Below are 13,166 nucleotides of genomic sequence, written 5' to 3'. Positions count from 1 at the left end.
CTTTAGAAAACTGATTCGGGCCGAATAGCAAAACAAACTTGCAGCCAATCAGCAGTAAGGGGCGTGTCTACTCATAATGTGGAGGAGAGAGCGCTCAGTACACAGGACGGACATTAGCCGAGCCTAGCGACAGAAAGATAGAGATGGTGGATAAAAAACAAAAGAGGAAACTGTCTGCGGCACAAAAGAAGGCTTACGATAAGGCAAGAAGTAGGACCCGTGTAAATATCGGATCAGCTTTCCAGCGCTGGAGAGAACTCAAGGAGCGGAAGGCCTGCGATCGGACGCCGAGGTTGCTTTGTTTCTGCTCGATAGGGCGACAAAGCGACCGTTGAAAATCATTTGAAATTTGTGTCAATACATCATAAATAGAACGCAGCAGCAGTTTTCTGTTGGGGATTTTTCGTGCCGTGCTGCATCCAGTGTAGACCATAGATATTTATATATATCTATGGTGTAGACAGCATCACTGATTATAATGAGTCTATAGTATTTTGTCGCGCCTCGCCACTCGTGTCTGGTGTATACACGGTGTAACATTGGTTTTGCTTTGTTTCACAGAACTAATCGTTGCCTGGGTTGCATACGTATGTGTGGGGCGGAGCTATCAAAATAGGGGCGAATTTGTGTCAATATGTCATAAATAGAATGCAGCAGCAGTTTTCTGTCGGGGATTTGTTGTGTCGTGCCGCGCTGCATCCAGTGTAGACCATAGATATGTATGGTGTAGACAGCATCACTGATTATAATGAGTCTATAGTATTTTGTCGCGCCTCGCCACTCGTGTCTGGTGTATACACGGTGTAACATTGGTTTTGCTTTGTTTCACAGAACTAATCGTTGCCTGGGTTGCATACGTATGTGTGGGGCGGAGCTATCAAAATAGGGGCGAGACCCTTTTGGGGTAGGGGCGTGTTTGTTTTGGTGATTTGAAATCAACATTGGCTGCCAGAAATCGCTTACCCCACCTTTAAACTGAAATTAGGCGTGGCTGACTTTTATAAAGAATATCTCTTTGGATTTGAGACCTTAGTCTTTGCAACTTTACAGATCTTCTTTATGCACCAAGAGCTTGTAACTCTCCAAAGAGAAAGGAAAACTTGAAATCGCATCATATGATCCCTTTAATAAAAACTATTCAGACATAACAAAATTAGTAGATCCTCAAAATTAAAATGAAAACTCAAAATATCAACAAAAACTATCAATGAAACTAAAATAACATTGCTGTGGACCATTTACACCATTTTATTTTGGCACTGGCTTTGTACTGAAGTACCAGTAGTTTTGACATCCCTACATGAAAGGTAAAGTTTTGCTTTGGATTTGTTTTACAGGCAGCTGAGACGGTAAAGAGGCAGCCCAAGTCACAATGTCTGTCAGCGCTGGTCTCTCCCATCTTCAGAGAGGTAAAAACGCACAAAACTCACCTCGTATATATAATCAAACACCCTGACTGGATTTGTCAGGGCCAAATGCAGTGCACTCACTGTAACTCTAACACTATCACTTTTTATCACGGTAGCAGCAGATAAAGCAGCAGTAAAGTGTAATAAACTGTGATAAGCTCTATATGTTGTAGAGTTAAATGTAAGTCTGTCTGCTTTCCAGCTGAAGGAGAAGAGGAGGGCATGTGGAGGAGGAATGGGTGCCATAGAGGAGCTGGAGAATGCCTTCAACCTGGCAGAAGAGTCCTGTCCTGGCATCTCTGACCTCCTGGTCACACACATGATGGAGAGAGTGTGCAGGTGAGTGGATCTTTAAGAAAAAGTACAGTGGTATAGAAAATATACCACTATACAAGTAAAAATTGCATTTGAATGTAATATTTAAGTAAAAAAAAAAATGTTTTATTAGGTTTGCTCTGAATGGCAACACCACGCCATCATCACGGTGAAGACACGCCTCTGCTGCTGCTGCTCCTTCCTCCTCCCGCACTAAATCATCATCATCATCAGCATCATTGCCCCATCAGGACCACAATACAACTGCCCATCATTCATCTACCCCCGGAGATCTTTTAATTAGTTATGATTAAATATTTTTACAGTTTTCTTTATAGAATGGACAGTATTTAAGAGAAAAAGCCATGTCATTGAGCGAACTGTGTTTACCTGTTAGATCGAAATCATATTATAAAGTGTTTATGGAAACATGTTTGTGTGGTTATTGGTGTGAATTGTGGTAAGTTTAGATCTCTTCAAATATTTGGTTACACTTTATTTTAGGGTGTCCTTGTTACAGTGTAATAGTACATTGAAGTACGGAGAACAACATTAACAACGTACTTACTATAGGGTTGGATTCAGGTTTGGTTTAGAGTTAGCTGCATTTAATTATGCATAATTTACTGTTATTGCTATAGTAGGTACATTTAATGTTAAACAAGGCCACTGTATAATAAAGTGTTACCAATTATTTATTGAAGTAAAAAAAAATTATAAAATGTTCATCATAATGGAAAGCTCGTCCTCCAGGCACCAGCAGCATAAACAGTTATTTATAAATAATGTACTACACTCTTATTTTTTTTATAAACAAATCCAATACTACAAGCCTGTTTTATTGACGTGGTATAATATTATTATAGGTTCCTGTTATCAGACAGTAAAACAAAAGAGGCTCAAAGATTTCTTTAAAGTAACGTTTTAATTATTCTCAGATGTCCATTATTAAAAAACATACGCAAATTATATTCCAGTTGTAGCATGGATCAAGAGCTCTTCCACTTATCTTTTTGATTATTTATTTTATTATTAAACTATTACTGTTATTAAGTCAGTTCTTGGTCCATTGATGTTGCCTGGCAGGATGTAACTTGGACACTCACTACGATTTAGAATAGTTTTGTGTTTTGCAGCAGGCTGTCTTAACCTAACTTTGTCGAAGTTCTTTCTGCTAGCTAGCTAATTACTTAAATGAACTGCCTTACACTCATAGCAAGTTCACTAGTTAGGTATTTTTTTCTGCATAGTAGTTGCTGGAGTGCTCAAGGCCTTGTGTAATTGTTTTTATACAGTCTATGGTAATTGCCCAGCTCCTTTATTAACATATCAGGTGCAGAGTTTGTGTTATGCTCTTCTGTCCCACTTGGGTGTCAGAATTGTGTGTTGTTATTTGACTGCCTACTAAATATTCTACTAAATCGCTTACAGGTTTGAAACAAGTGAAGGGTGAGTAAATGATGACAAAATTTACAATTCTGGGTGAACTATGGCTTTAAAATAATGTGCTAAAAAAAACATATGCTAAAAAAAATGTCACTACATGGGATTCCACATCGAGCCTCTCGCATCTACACTCTTTCACAATGTCAATGAAACTGCCCGTCTATCTTTAGTTACAAAACCAGAACGATGTTACTTCTAAATACCTGTGAATATCGTTGTTGATCTTTATCATGTTATAATTCACGACCTCTAGCGACCATCGAGAGAACTGATCTGTACTTAACGAGTAAAAAAAAAAAAACCGGCCACCGATTTTGACAAGTCCTTCCTGTTATAAATCAACAGCAAATTGAGAAGTTAACAGAGAAGTTAAAAACCCAAAACTGTTTCAATACAAAATGTTATTAATTAGACAATAATGGTTTAATAGAAAGTTTAAAACTGTAATTTTTACAACTGCAGAGATTTCATGACCAAATATGGAACGTATAGAAACCCATATTTCAGATATTTCATTTAAACATTGTAATTATTCGTTTATTATATGGCAATTTGATTCAACCACAGGAATACAATAAAATATTTTAACCATAGATCCCAAAAGGAGGGGGTAAAAACTTGGCATGCATCAGGGTCAAAGAGCACAACAGCATATTTCGATGTATCCAAATGTCACTCCACTAAGTAAATTTCACATTGCACTCAAACCAGAACAATGTCTGATAGTACAAACATGACAGTGTGCACTCCGGTACAAATAAAAATCAGCAAAATGAGCTTTAACATTAGAGAACAATGTATTCTTCTTCATTAGACGGCATAGGGAATGAATCATGGGTCACAGTATAATGTTTTGCATCAGTTTGGGGACCATTCAACTGAACAGCACTTATATTTCAAGACTTCATGCAGGGAAGAGAGATGTACTTCAGAAAAGTCCTGTACAGGATGACAGCAATCTCTCTGGCAACACTTAGAAACAGTATAAAATGATTTCTTTAAATAAAAAACCCCGCCACCGTGACACTCAAATTCAACAGCTGCTTGTATTCTCACAGTGTTTGTTTAGCTAGATGGGACAGAAATGAATTTGAGTGGTCATGGAGCTACACTACTAATAAAGGTGCTCTACAGTAGAAGATTCCTTCCCAGCAGCATTTGGCTTTTGTAACAAGATTTTTTTTCTTAATTACTGATGGTTGCTCTTCATTTTTGGTTACTGGAACACGAAAAAAAATAAATGAATATCAGCAACAGCATTTGAATAAAATACCAAAACAAAACACTTAATACTGCTTAAAAACAATTTGACAAAAAACATTAAATCATACAAGAGTGAAAGAAACTAAGAAAATGGCAAGCAAGATGAGCTAAGGACCGGTCTCTCCTCAGGTCTGCATCTGAAACACAAACAAAAAACAGCCCCCCAACTGCATATTTAATAACAAAAATAAATGGCCAACTTTTCTCTGAATAGTAAGTTACTCAATGTTACTTTTATGCAACATCTGCAGATTTGTGTAGAAATACATGAACAAAATATTAAATTTTTTACAAAGTAAAATAGAGGAATTAATTACAGTGTTTTGTGCCCCCATATTTAAAATGTCTGGGGCATTAATCAATTCTTAATTTTACCCCGCTTCAATTTTTGGGGGGCAGAAAATAAAATGAAAATATTGTTCCTTCCTCTTTATTGGCATATCATTATCATTCTACAAAAACTACAATATCAAATAAAACATCAAATGCTGAAGACCAGCTCAGATCGCATAACTGCTTATAGTTAGGAGTCGGTTACCATACTGTGACTGGTTATGTTGTTCTGGGGTTTCAGTGTTTGTAACGCGTTCTTACCGTGTTTCTCACAGGTGTGGGCTGTCTCCATCTCCCTCTCCCTGTTTCTGCATCTGCGCCTGCATCTTAGCGATCATCTCCTGCATCCGCCTCAGCTGAGAGAGACACAAACAGAGTCACACACAGACCCTCACACGCAAACATTCGTGTTATTAGCGTTCAGCTTGTGTTTGGTTATATATATATATATATAAATAAAATAATTTAAATGAAATGTGATGGAGCTTAATTATTCAATTAATCAGAATTCAATGCATATAAATATTTGCTGAGAAAAGCTCTCAAATTAATATAATTAAAATTGTATTAAATAATAATTTCGATAATAGTTTATATAAAGATATTCAATGATTAGAGCAAGGACATCAAATAATAATTTTAAAAAAGCATATACGTAAGTGCCAAGCATATTTTAGTGGAATAAATATATATATTCCACTTAAATATACCTAACACTGAAGATATCCTTCTTCCGATGACAGGAAAATGATTGCAGCAATATCGAATAATTTAGCATAAAATAATTTTATTTAAAAATACGATTTTGCAAAAACATTCAACTGCTTCAAAGACCGAAAAATAGGGGACATGAATTGTTCATTTTAAATAAATAAAATGACAGCTCTTAAAATTACACAGCATTTACATCAATTACCAAAATATTATTTGCTAAATGATCAAAAGTGTGATTTAACAAATGACAGGACAAAAACTGTATTAGTAAACCACCAGCAGAGTGTTTTGCATTGCAGAGTTTAGGCAAGACGAGAAAGACAAATCCAAGTTATTAGCGCAAGCGTGTGATAAGCTGAGCAGAAGTATTTGAGTATTTGCATGCGTGAGAGTGAAATAGAGTCTATGTGCAGTAAGAAGAGCAGAGCCAGTGCTAGCGTCAGGCTAAAGGATGACTGAGCTCCCAGCAGTACCTCCCCCTCCTATCCTCTGACGAACACAGACCTGACAGCTCGCTGCAGATCCATGAGACTGGGTCAAGCTCTAGAGTGTATGGAACACAGTTTATCAACTGATTAGGCTAAAACCAGACAAAGCAATGCTGCTCTTCTCCTTTCGTTTCTGCTATCAAATGACTATTTATATTTGAATTTAACAAAAATGAGAAGTGACTATGTAAAAATTTGCTATTTCAATACATCTGCTTAGTGTTGCCAGGTTTGGGCTATTCAAATAACCTGTGGCTGCACTCACAAAGCTCTGATTTTTTTCATGGATGTCGAGGGAGGAGGTGGAGAAAGGCAAGCAGAGCAGTACGTACGCAGGCGACAAAGGCAGAATGTAACCATGGGAGGACAACCTGCCGCCCCGTTTGAGGCGCTCTGAGCGGAAGTTCTCATAGTGAAGGTCCTGAGTGACTTCTTGCAGGTCCTGCATGTGGGTGCTGGATGGATGACAATAACCATCAATAGAAAATAATGACAGTGACTGAGAAAACAGAACATTGTCTTAGAATGAAAATAAGGCTGAGAGGGACAGAAATACACTCCATTTAATTCGTTTTACTGTTTAAAGGTACAACTCATGTGTTTTGAAGACTAAACAATCAACTCAAATTTTCTTCACAGCCTCATTTTTATTTGTGTAAAATCAAGAATTTTAGAACATTGAACAGCAGATAACTTCAAATGACTTACATTAGCATGGTGCGAAGTTTGAGGAAGTCATTGTGTTCTGGGTTTTCTACCTCCACCACACCCCATGGGTACAAACGCCCTCTCACTTTCTTCCCCTTAGCCTCGATCTGCTGGTTGGATCCCACCACGGCAAACGGTATGCTGGTCTAAGTCGGTTACCATACTGTGACTGGTTATGTTGTTCTGGGGTTTCAGTGTTTGTAATGTGTTCTTACCGTGTTTCTCACAGGTGTGGGCTGTCTCCATCTCCCTCTCCCTGTTTCTGCATCTGCGCCTGCATCTTAGCGATCATCTCCTGCATCCGCCTCAGCTGAGAGAGACACAAACAGAGTCACACACAGACCCTCACACGCAAACATTCGTGTTATTAGCGTTCAGCTTGTGTTTGGTTTGAGAGATCCTACCTCAGCCTCCTTCTCCTGCAAGATTATGTCCTTGTCCATTTCCTCTGGCTCCGAGGAAGTCGTTGTGTTCTGGGTTTTCTACCTCCACCACACCCCATGGGTACAAACGCCCTCTCACTTTCTTCCCCTTAGCCTCGATCTGCTGGTTGGATCCCACCACGGCAAACGGTATGCTGGTCTACAACACAAAGATGAAAAGGAACTTTGAAAAGCAAAGCATGCGGCCTAGCTTGGATGCAGTCTCCTGAAGAGCAGGTAACAGTAAGCATCAAGTGATCACAAAAACTACAATTCTGCCATTTCTCACCCTCATGCTGGTCCAAACCTGTCTGACTTGTGTTTCGCAATTCAGTTTCAATTACAATTCCCAAAACAAGTGTGAATAATTCTCACTAAATGCTCACCAAGAGTTCGACTCAACGGTTTTTATATATTTTAAACTGTAATTTATTCCTGTGATGCAAAGCTGAATTTTCAGCAATCATTACTCCAGTCTTCAGTGTCACATGATCCTTCAGAAATCATTCTGATTTGGTGCTCAAGAAACATTTATTATTATCAGTGCTGAAAACAGTTGAGCTGCTTCATATTTTTAGGATTCTTTGACCAGAATGTACTTTTTTAATGTTATAAATGTCTTAATGTCACTTTTGATCATTTGAATGCTTCCTTGTTGTTTTAGAATTAATTTAGTAGCAATTTCTTAAACAATAGTAATAATTATAAGGGATGTCCCGATCAGGTTTTTTGTGCCCCCGATCCGATCTGAGTCATTGAATATTGAGTATCTGCATGGCATGCACATTTCTTCTTCTTTTGGTTTTAATGGTGGCTGAACACATATATTTGAGAGCTTCTTTTCCTTTTAATAGCGCTTGGCGAATCTATTGGAAGGCGAATACTGCCACCTACTGCACATCACATAAAATAAGAATCAGGCTTAGGAGAGCCGATAAGGATCACTGTAGGGGAGTTGTATGGCATGTGATGTCAAGCCAAAGCTCAGGATTTATGTGCTCGCACTATACGGTCTGTTCGTCAAGCTGCAACTTTACGAGTTGCACGAGTCAGGATTTGGCTCAAAATCGGACAGAAATCTGTCCAGCCTTAAAAAAATGCTTGATCAGCCCCGATCGGCTCGGGACATCCCTAATAATTAAAATAATAAATAAAATCTTACTGAACCTATACTTTTGAAGTAATGTATGTTTATGGTGCTTTTGTATTTTTTGGGGAGAGTTTGAAACATGGGTTTAGAACAACATGAAGGTGAATAAATTGTGATATTTTTCCTTTGGGTGAACTGTCTCTATCTTATATGAGGGGAAAAAAAAAAAAACACACACACACACACACACCTTGAGAATCCGGGTCTGCTCTTTGAAATCTTCATCCTCATCAGACTCAGCATCAGGGAGGTGATAGATCTTGATGCCATGCTCATCGATTTCATCCAGAATCTAGTATCCCACAAAAAGACGCATATAGCCAACAAACCAAACATATGATCATTCCATCTTTGGAAAGAAACCTGAATGGCTTACCCTGCGCTTGAGTCTCTCTCTCTCCCTCAGTGTCAGCGTATCTGCTTTAGCAATAACAGGAACGACATTCACTTTGTTGTGAATGGCCTTCATGAATTGGACATCTAGAGGCTTCATCCTATAAAATTGGAGCATGGGAAAATCAGCCATTTAAATCCAGAATAGAACTGTGTGAACACTTAAACTCACACCTATGACAGTGGAAGGCGTCATAAAACATGTCTTAGTTGAGTGAAATGTAAGAGCTCACCCGTGACCCAGAGGGGAAATGAAGTAGAAGCAGCAGTGCACACGGTTGTCCACTATGTGCCTGCGGTTGAGTCCACTCTCGTCATGCAGGTAGCGCTCAAACTGGTCATCGATGTAGGAGATAATGGTGTTAAAACTGTAAAAAAAAACAAAAAAAAAAAACAGCACGTTTAAACACTTGCAGAGAGTTTACATTTTAAGTGCCCCATCCCTATAACAAATCTGAAAATGTGCATCACAATCTGTATAGATCAGACTGAAATGATCAGGATCTTTTTAAACTTCAACCACTTGTTTGTAATGCTGGTATCCTTCTGTAGAAATGACAGGAATGTTCTCCATATTGTCAGAGTCAGTCTCCTTACGCTCTCAGACAACTTAAATGTTAATGTTTATATGCAAATACTGTAACTAACATTTCTGTTTCTTAAACGGAGTTTTTTTTAAATGGGAAAAAGAAATGCGAAAAATATTCAAAACCAAGGACGCTGAAAAAGTGGGAGGGCACTGTTACACTCTACAACAGCAGTGTAAAGGCAGCAAAACATGGAAAATGCACCAGGCCTTCCAGTAAAAAAGGCTGAAATGGTTTTAACACACATGCTAGTGATATACTCTGTTGACTTTGATACAAAACCAGGGCATTAGAATGTCAAGTTTCACTTGTATAAAAGTTACTTGACAGCATACATTTCCTTTTTCAGATACAAGCACTTCAATATCCTCTCTTTGCTGTTTTTGCGCTCAAGTGGGTCAGGGAGCAGTCAGGAAGAGGTCACACATGTTTCCTGTCTCACCACTTCCACTAGCAGAACAGCATTCCCAGAACTCACAAAAAGAAATAAGAAACCTGTTTCCTTCATTCCTCTACTGCAATCGCTGTTCTTCATATCTCAAATTACACCATCAAATGAAGAAAAAAAAAATCTCTCTTAAAGATACAGTTCTGAAGCAAAACAATGTATAATGACGACTATATGTGTACTGAGCATTTTCCAATATTTCTAATGACCACCAAAGCAAACCTCACCAGTCCTGGCTGTTGATGGCATCACCGTATCCAGGCGTGTCGACCACAGTGAGACGCAGCTTCACTCCACGCTCCTCAATCTCCACAGTTGAGGCCTCGATCTGAACCGTGCGCTCAATCTTCTCTGTATGACAAGAGCACATGTAAAAGATACATCAGGGGAGGCTCAAAAAACAAGGCCGAGATCCTTCCTTCTGTGCAAAACTGCCTCAAACATCAGGCCACTGATGTTCACCAGGCCATTTTTTACACTTTCCGATCAGAATATGCTTAGATATCTGAACACAGGGTATATACAGGAATCATGGAGTTAAATTTAATACCTTTTCAATATTAGAATGTTTGCGGGAGCGCACACAAAAATCGCAGGAGCGGATTGGGAGCATGCGATAATAGTCAGAAATTCAACAAGAGCGGGATCAACAAGCCCCGCGCTATCACGCAGCGCCGCAGTCAGTCAGTGAGCGCCATAATAGATGAAGTCAAATCTTGCGGGATTCCATAAACTACACAGAACCCCACTATTCTGGCAAATATACTTAATGAAAAGATGATACACAATTTAATACCTTGGAAAATGGCATTTAAGACTTTTAAATACTTATTAAGGGCCTTAATTTTCTCTAAATTGATTTATCAACTTTTAATACTTTTTAAGACCCCGCGGACACCCTGGGACATCTGATGTAACTTCCTCAGTTTTGAAACTCTCACCTGCAGCACCAGGAATGACCCTCTCTGGGTAGAGATCAGTGAGGAACAAACTGTTGATCAGCGTGGACTTCCCCAAACCCGACTCACCTGAAAACAGCAGAAGTGCTAATGAGGAAACACTAAATCATCAGATCAACTACAAAAACACTTTGACTGCATTTCCCTTTGCAAAGAATAAACAGCGTGATGTCAAAGCAAACATCATGGACATAAGCGTTTTATGCAATTATCTGTTCCTCTAGTCAGTGTTTTGTTTCTACGTCTCAGTCAAGCAGCCTTCCAGCAGTGAAAGGTCTCGCGGTTGGAGGTTCTGCATTCCTCTGTGATTTATTTTAAGACGATGGGATGACTGTACAATGGGCTCTGCTGAGCGGGCACACACACACACACACACACACACACAGGGCTGAGGGGAGAGTCCCAGCTGCCTTAAAAAAAAAAACTAGGATTCATCATCACTGTGGTTCAGCCAAATTTGTTCCCACAGTCCATTTCACTACGCAATAACCATTCAAACATGAAGTACTACGTTTTCTACTTCTAAAATGTGTTTCCCCTCCAAATATGGATCATCCATGATGTTTCTAGAATGTGTCATTTCTCTATATGTTCAAGAGTTACGCTGCAAATTTTACGCAAATACTGCAGAAAAAAAAAGACAGACTTGAACAGTTTCTCTTTGTTATAAATTAGAATATAAATTGCATGGGGGGAAATAATGGTGTATTGCTTATATATTCTTCAAAATATACATAGCAAGGGAACACTGGAAATTCACTAATAATCGCACAGATTGTTCATATTTATATGCACAGGAGAACTTAATTCAAAACATCTGCGTTTGTTCTTAAGCTGATTCTAATGTAAAAATTGCGATGAAACAAAAGTAGCGACAGATATTTTCTTCCGTATTGTGACATACATCTGAGAGTAACAGATTATTAAAAAAGAAAAAATGGTTCTACGCATCGGTTGTTAAATGGATTTTGAGATGTGGGTGATGCACACAAAAATGGAGGGAGATGAATGTGAGCTGGATTAATTGGACACAATAAGATCAATTACACGCATTTAGAAAACGGGGAGTTTTCATTTAATGTCGACTTTAATGAGATTAGACAACTGTACATTTTTATGCAAAGGAAACCGGCAGCTTGAACTATAACACTGGTTTTCTTTTTTAATCTATGATAAAATATTATTTAATATACTAAAAAATAAAAAATAAATCTTATTTGTGATTTCAGTTGTTCCTACATTTTATCTAAATTTAGAATACATTTTTGTACAAAAGTTATTAGAGAATCATGATTTGTTTGTTAAAGTTTTCATGCACAAATCTGTAGCGTGCACATGGTCAGTGAATGAGAGCCATTGTGTTTTGGTTGACATAATGGGAATAATTTGTAATCTTTAGCTGAGAGGGATGATTGATGGGAGAGAGAATTTAGATTATACAAACAACAGTGGAGTTGTTCAAGATTGTGATTAGTGTTTATTGGCGATATTTTCAAGTTTATGAGGCACATTCAAAACATCACATCAACATTACTTACCCACCACCATGAGAGTGAACTCAAAGCCCTTTTTTACTGATTTCCGATGTACCTGATTTGGCAAATTCGCAAATCCCACATACCCAGGAGTCTCTGGGTTTGTTAACTGCCCTTGCTGACAAAAAAGGGAACAGAACATGCACATTTAATAAGTCTTAATACACTGCTATCTGAAAAACTTGATTCTCTTAAAAGCAATTAAATTCAGAGCTTAGAACATTTTCTGAACACGCCCAGTTTCCTTGCACATCAATCTCTACATAAAACTAAAACTGCGCAACATCCACCCATCTGCTCTCATTTCCTTACCTTCATTTTATCAGCTTGAGACATTTTGAGCTCGAACCAAACCTGCAAAAATATAAAGATTTTTTTTTAAAAAACAGGCTTATTTACAATATAGATGTAACCACCTAACATTAAAAAACAACTATAGGCGTTAACTTTAAAAAAAAAATTTGATGATCTTGTTGATCAGTTGAACTTACATGCACGAGAAAGCTGTCGATAAAAAGCTTTCACAGTGCTACAGGAACAGGAAGTCAGTTCCTGTCTGCAAGCATCAGTCTCACCACAAACCTGCACCAGCCATTTTAAGTTCAGAGCCCTAAAATCTAGGCTGTTTACTCATTTTAAATTCAAATAAAGCTGTTATTTAGATGCCCATTTATTTGTTGAATGCAGTTCAAATATTTATTTAATTAGAGCAGAGATTTTCTACCAGGGGCCTCGAGATGACTTTGAGAATTAAAATAAGAGAAAACAAACATTACAATAACCTAAAAAGATATTTTACTCCTTCAAAAACTTTACTCCTTCAGTTTTTTTTTATCATGAACAAACTTTTTCTGGTTATGCCAAGGTGTAACATATTGTTATTAGGCTGTCAAATATAGCATGCGCGCACACACACACACATATGTATTTATGTGTATGTGCATATGCATGCATATATATATATATATATATATATATATATATATATATATATAT

General features: G+C 37.9%; 2 protein-coding genes across 4 annotated transcripts in view; one reads left to right on the top strand and one right to left on the bottom strand.

Moving 5' to 3' along the window:
* LOC107718118 (serine/threonine-protein kinase 25-like) overlaps positions 1 to 2,136 on the top strand; it is a 12,974-nt gene extending 10,838 nt beyond the window's left edge. For all 3 annotated transcript variants that reach the window (XM_016525081.1, XM_016525080.1, XM_016525079.1), the window contains 3 exons: positions 1,338 to 1,409; positions 1,612 to 1,748; positions 1,858 to 2,136. In XM_016525081.1, the coding sequence (XP_016380567.1) occupies positions 1,338 to 1,409; positions 1,612 to 1,748; positions 1,858 to 1,897 (249 nt within the window). In that variant the 3' untranslated portion in view covers positions 1,898 to 2,136. The remainder of the gene's footprint in view (positions 1 to 1,337; positions 1,410 to 1,611; positions 1,749 to 1,857) is intronic.
* A 2,311-nt stretch (positions 2,137 to 4,447) lies between these two features.
* Positions 4,448 to 13,166, bottom strand: part of LOC107718119 (septin-2B-like) — a 9,694-nt gene continuing 975 nt past the window's right edge. Inside the window, exons 2-12 of the mRNA XM_016525082.1 lie at positions 12,483 to 12,524; positions 12,174 to 12,288; positions 10,618 to 10,704; positions 9,904 to 10,027; positions 8,875 to 9,009; positions 8,625 to 8,742; positions 8,439 to 8,540; positions 6,677 to 6,822; positions 6,234 to 6,423; positions 5,028 to 5,122; positions 4,448 to 4,570 (exon numbers count right to left, since the gene is read on the bottom strand). Coding sequence (XP_016380568.1) covers positions 5,036 to 5,122; positions 6,234 to 6,423; positions 6,677 to 6,822; positions 8,439 to 8,540; positions 8,625 to 8,742; positions 8,875 to 9,009; positions 9,904 to 10,027; positions 10,618 to 10,704; positions 12,174 to 12,288; positions 12,483 to 12,506 — 1,128 coding nt within the window. The 5' untranslated portion in view covers positions 12,507 to 12,524 and the 3' untranslated portion in view covers positions 4,448 to 4,570; positions 5,028 to 5,035. The remainder of the gene's footprint in view (positions 4,571 to 5,027; positions 5,123 to 6,233; positions 6,424 to 6,676; positions 6,823 to 8,438; positions 8,541 to 8,624; positions 8,743 to 8,874; positions 9,010 to 9,903; positions 10,028 to 10,617; positions 10,705 to 12,173; positions 12,289 to 12,482; positions 12,525 to 13,166) is intronic.

Source organism: Sinocyclocheilus rhinocerous, unplaced genomic scaffold (assembly GCF_001515625.1).
Source record: "Sinocyclocheilus rhinocerous isolate Xijiao unplaced genomic scaffold, SAMN03320098_v1.1 scaffold480, whole genome shotgun sequence".
NCBI lineage: Eukaryota > Metazoa > Chordata > Actinopteri > Cypriniformes > Cyprinidae > Sinocyclocheilus > Sinocyclocheilus rhinocerous.
Note: the sequence above shows the minus strand (reverse complement) of the source record. Positions and strands in the feature narration are given on the sequence as shown.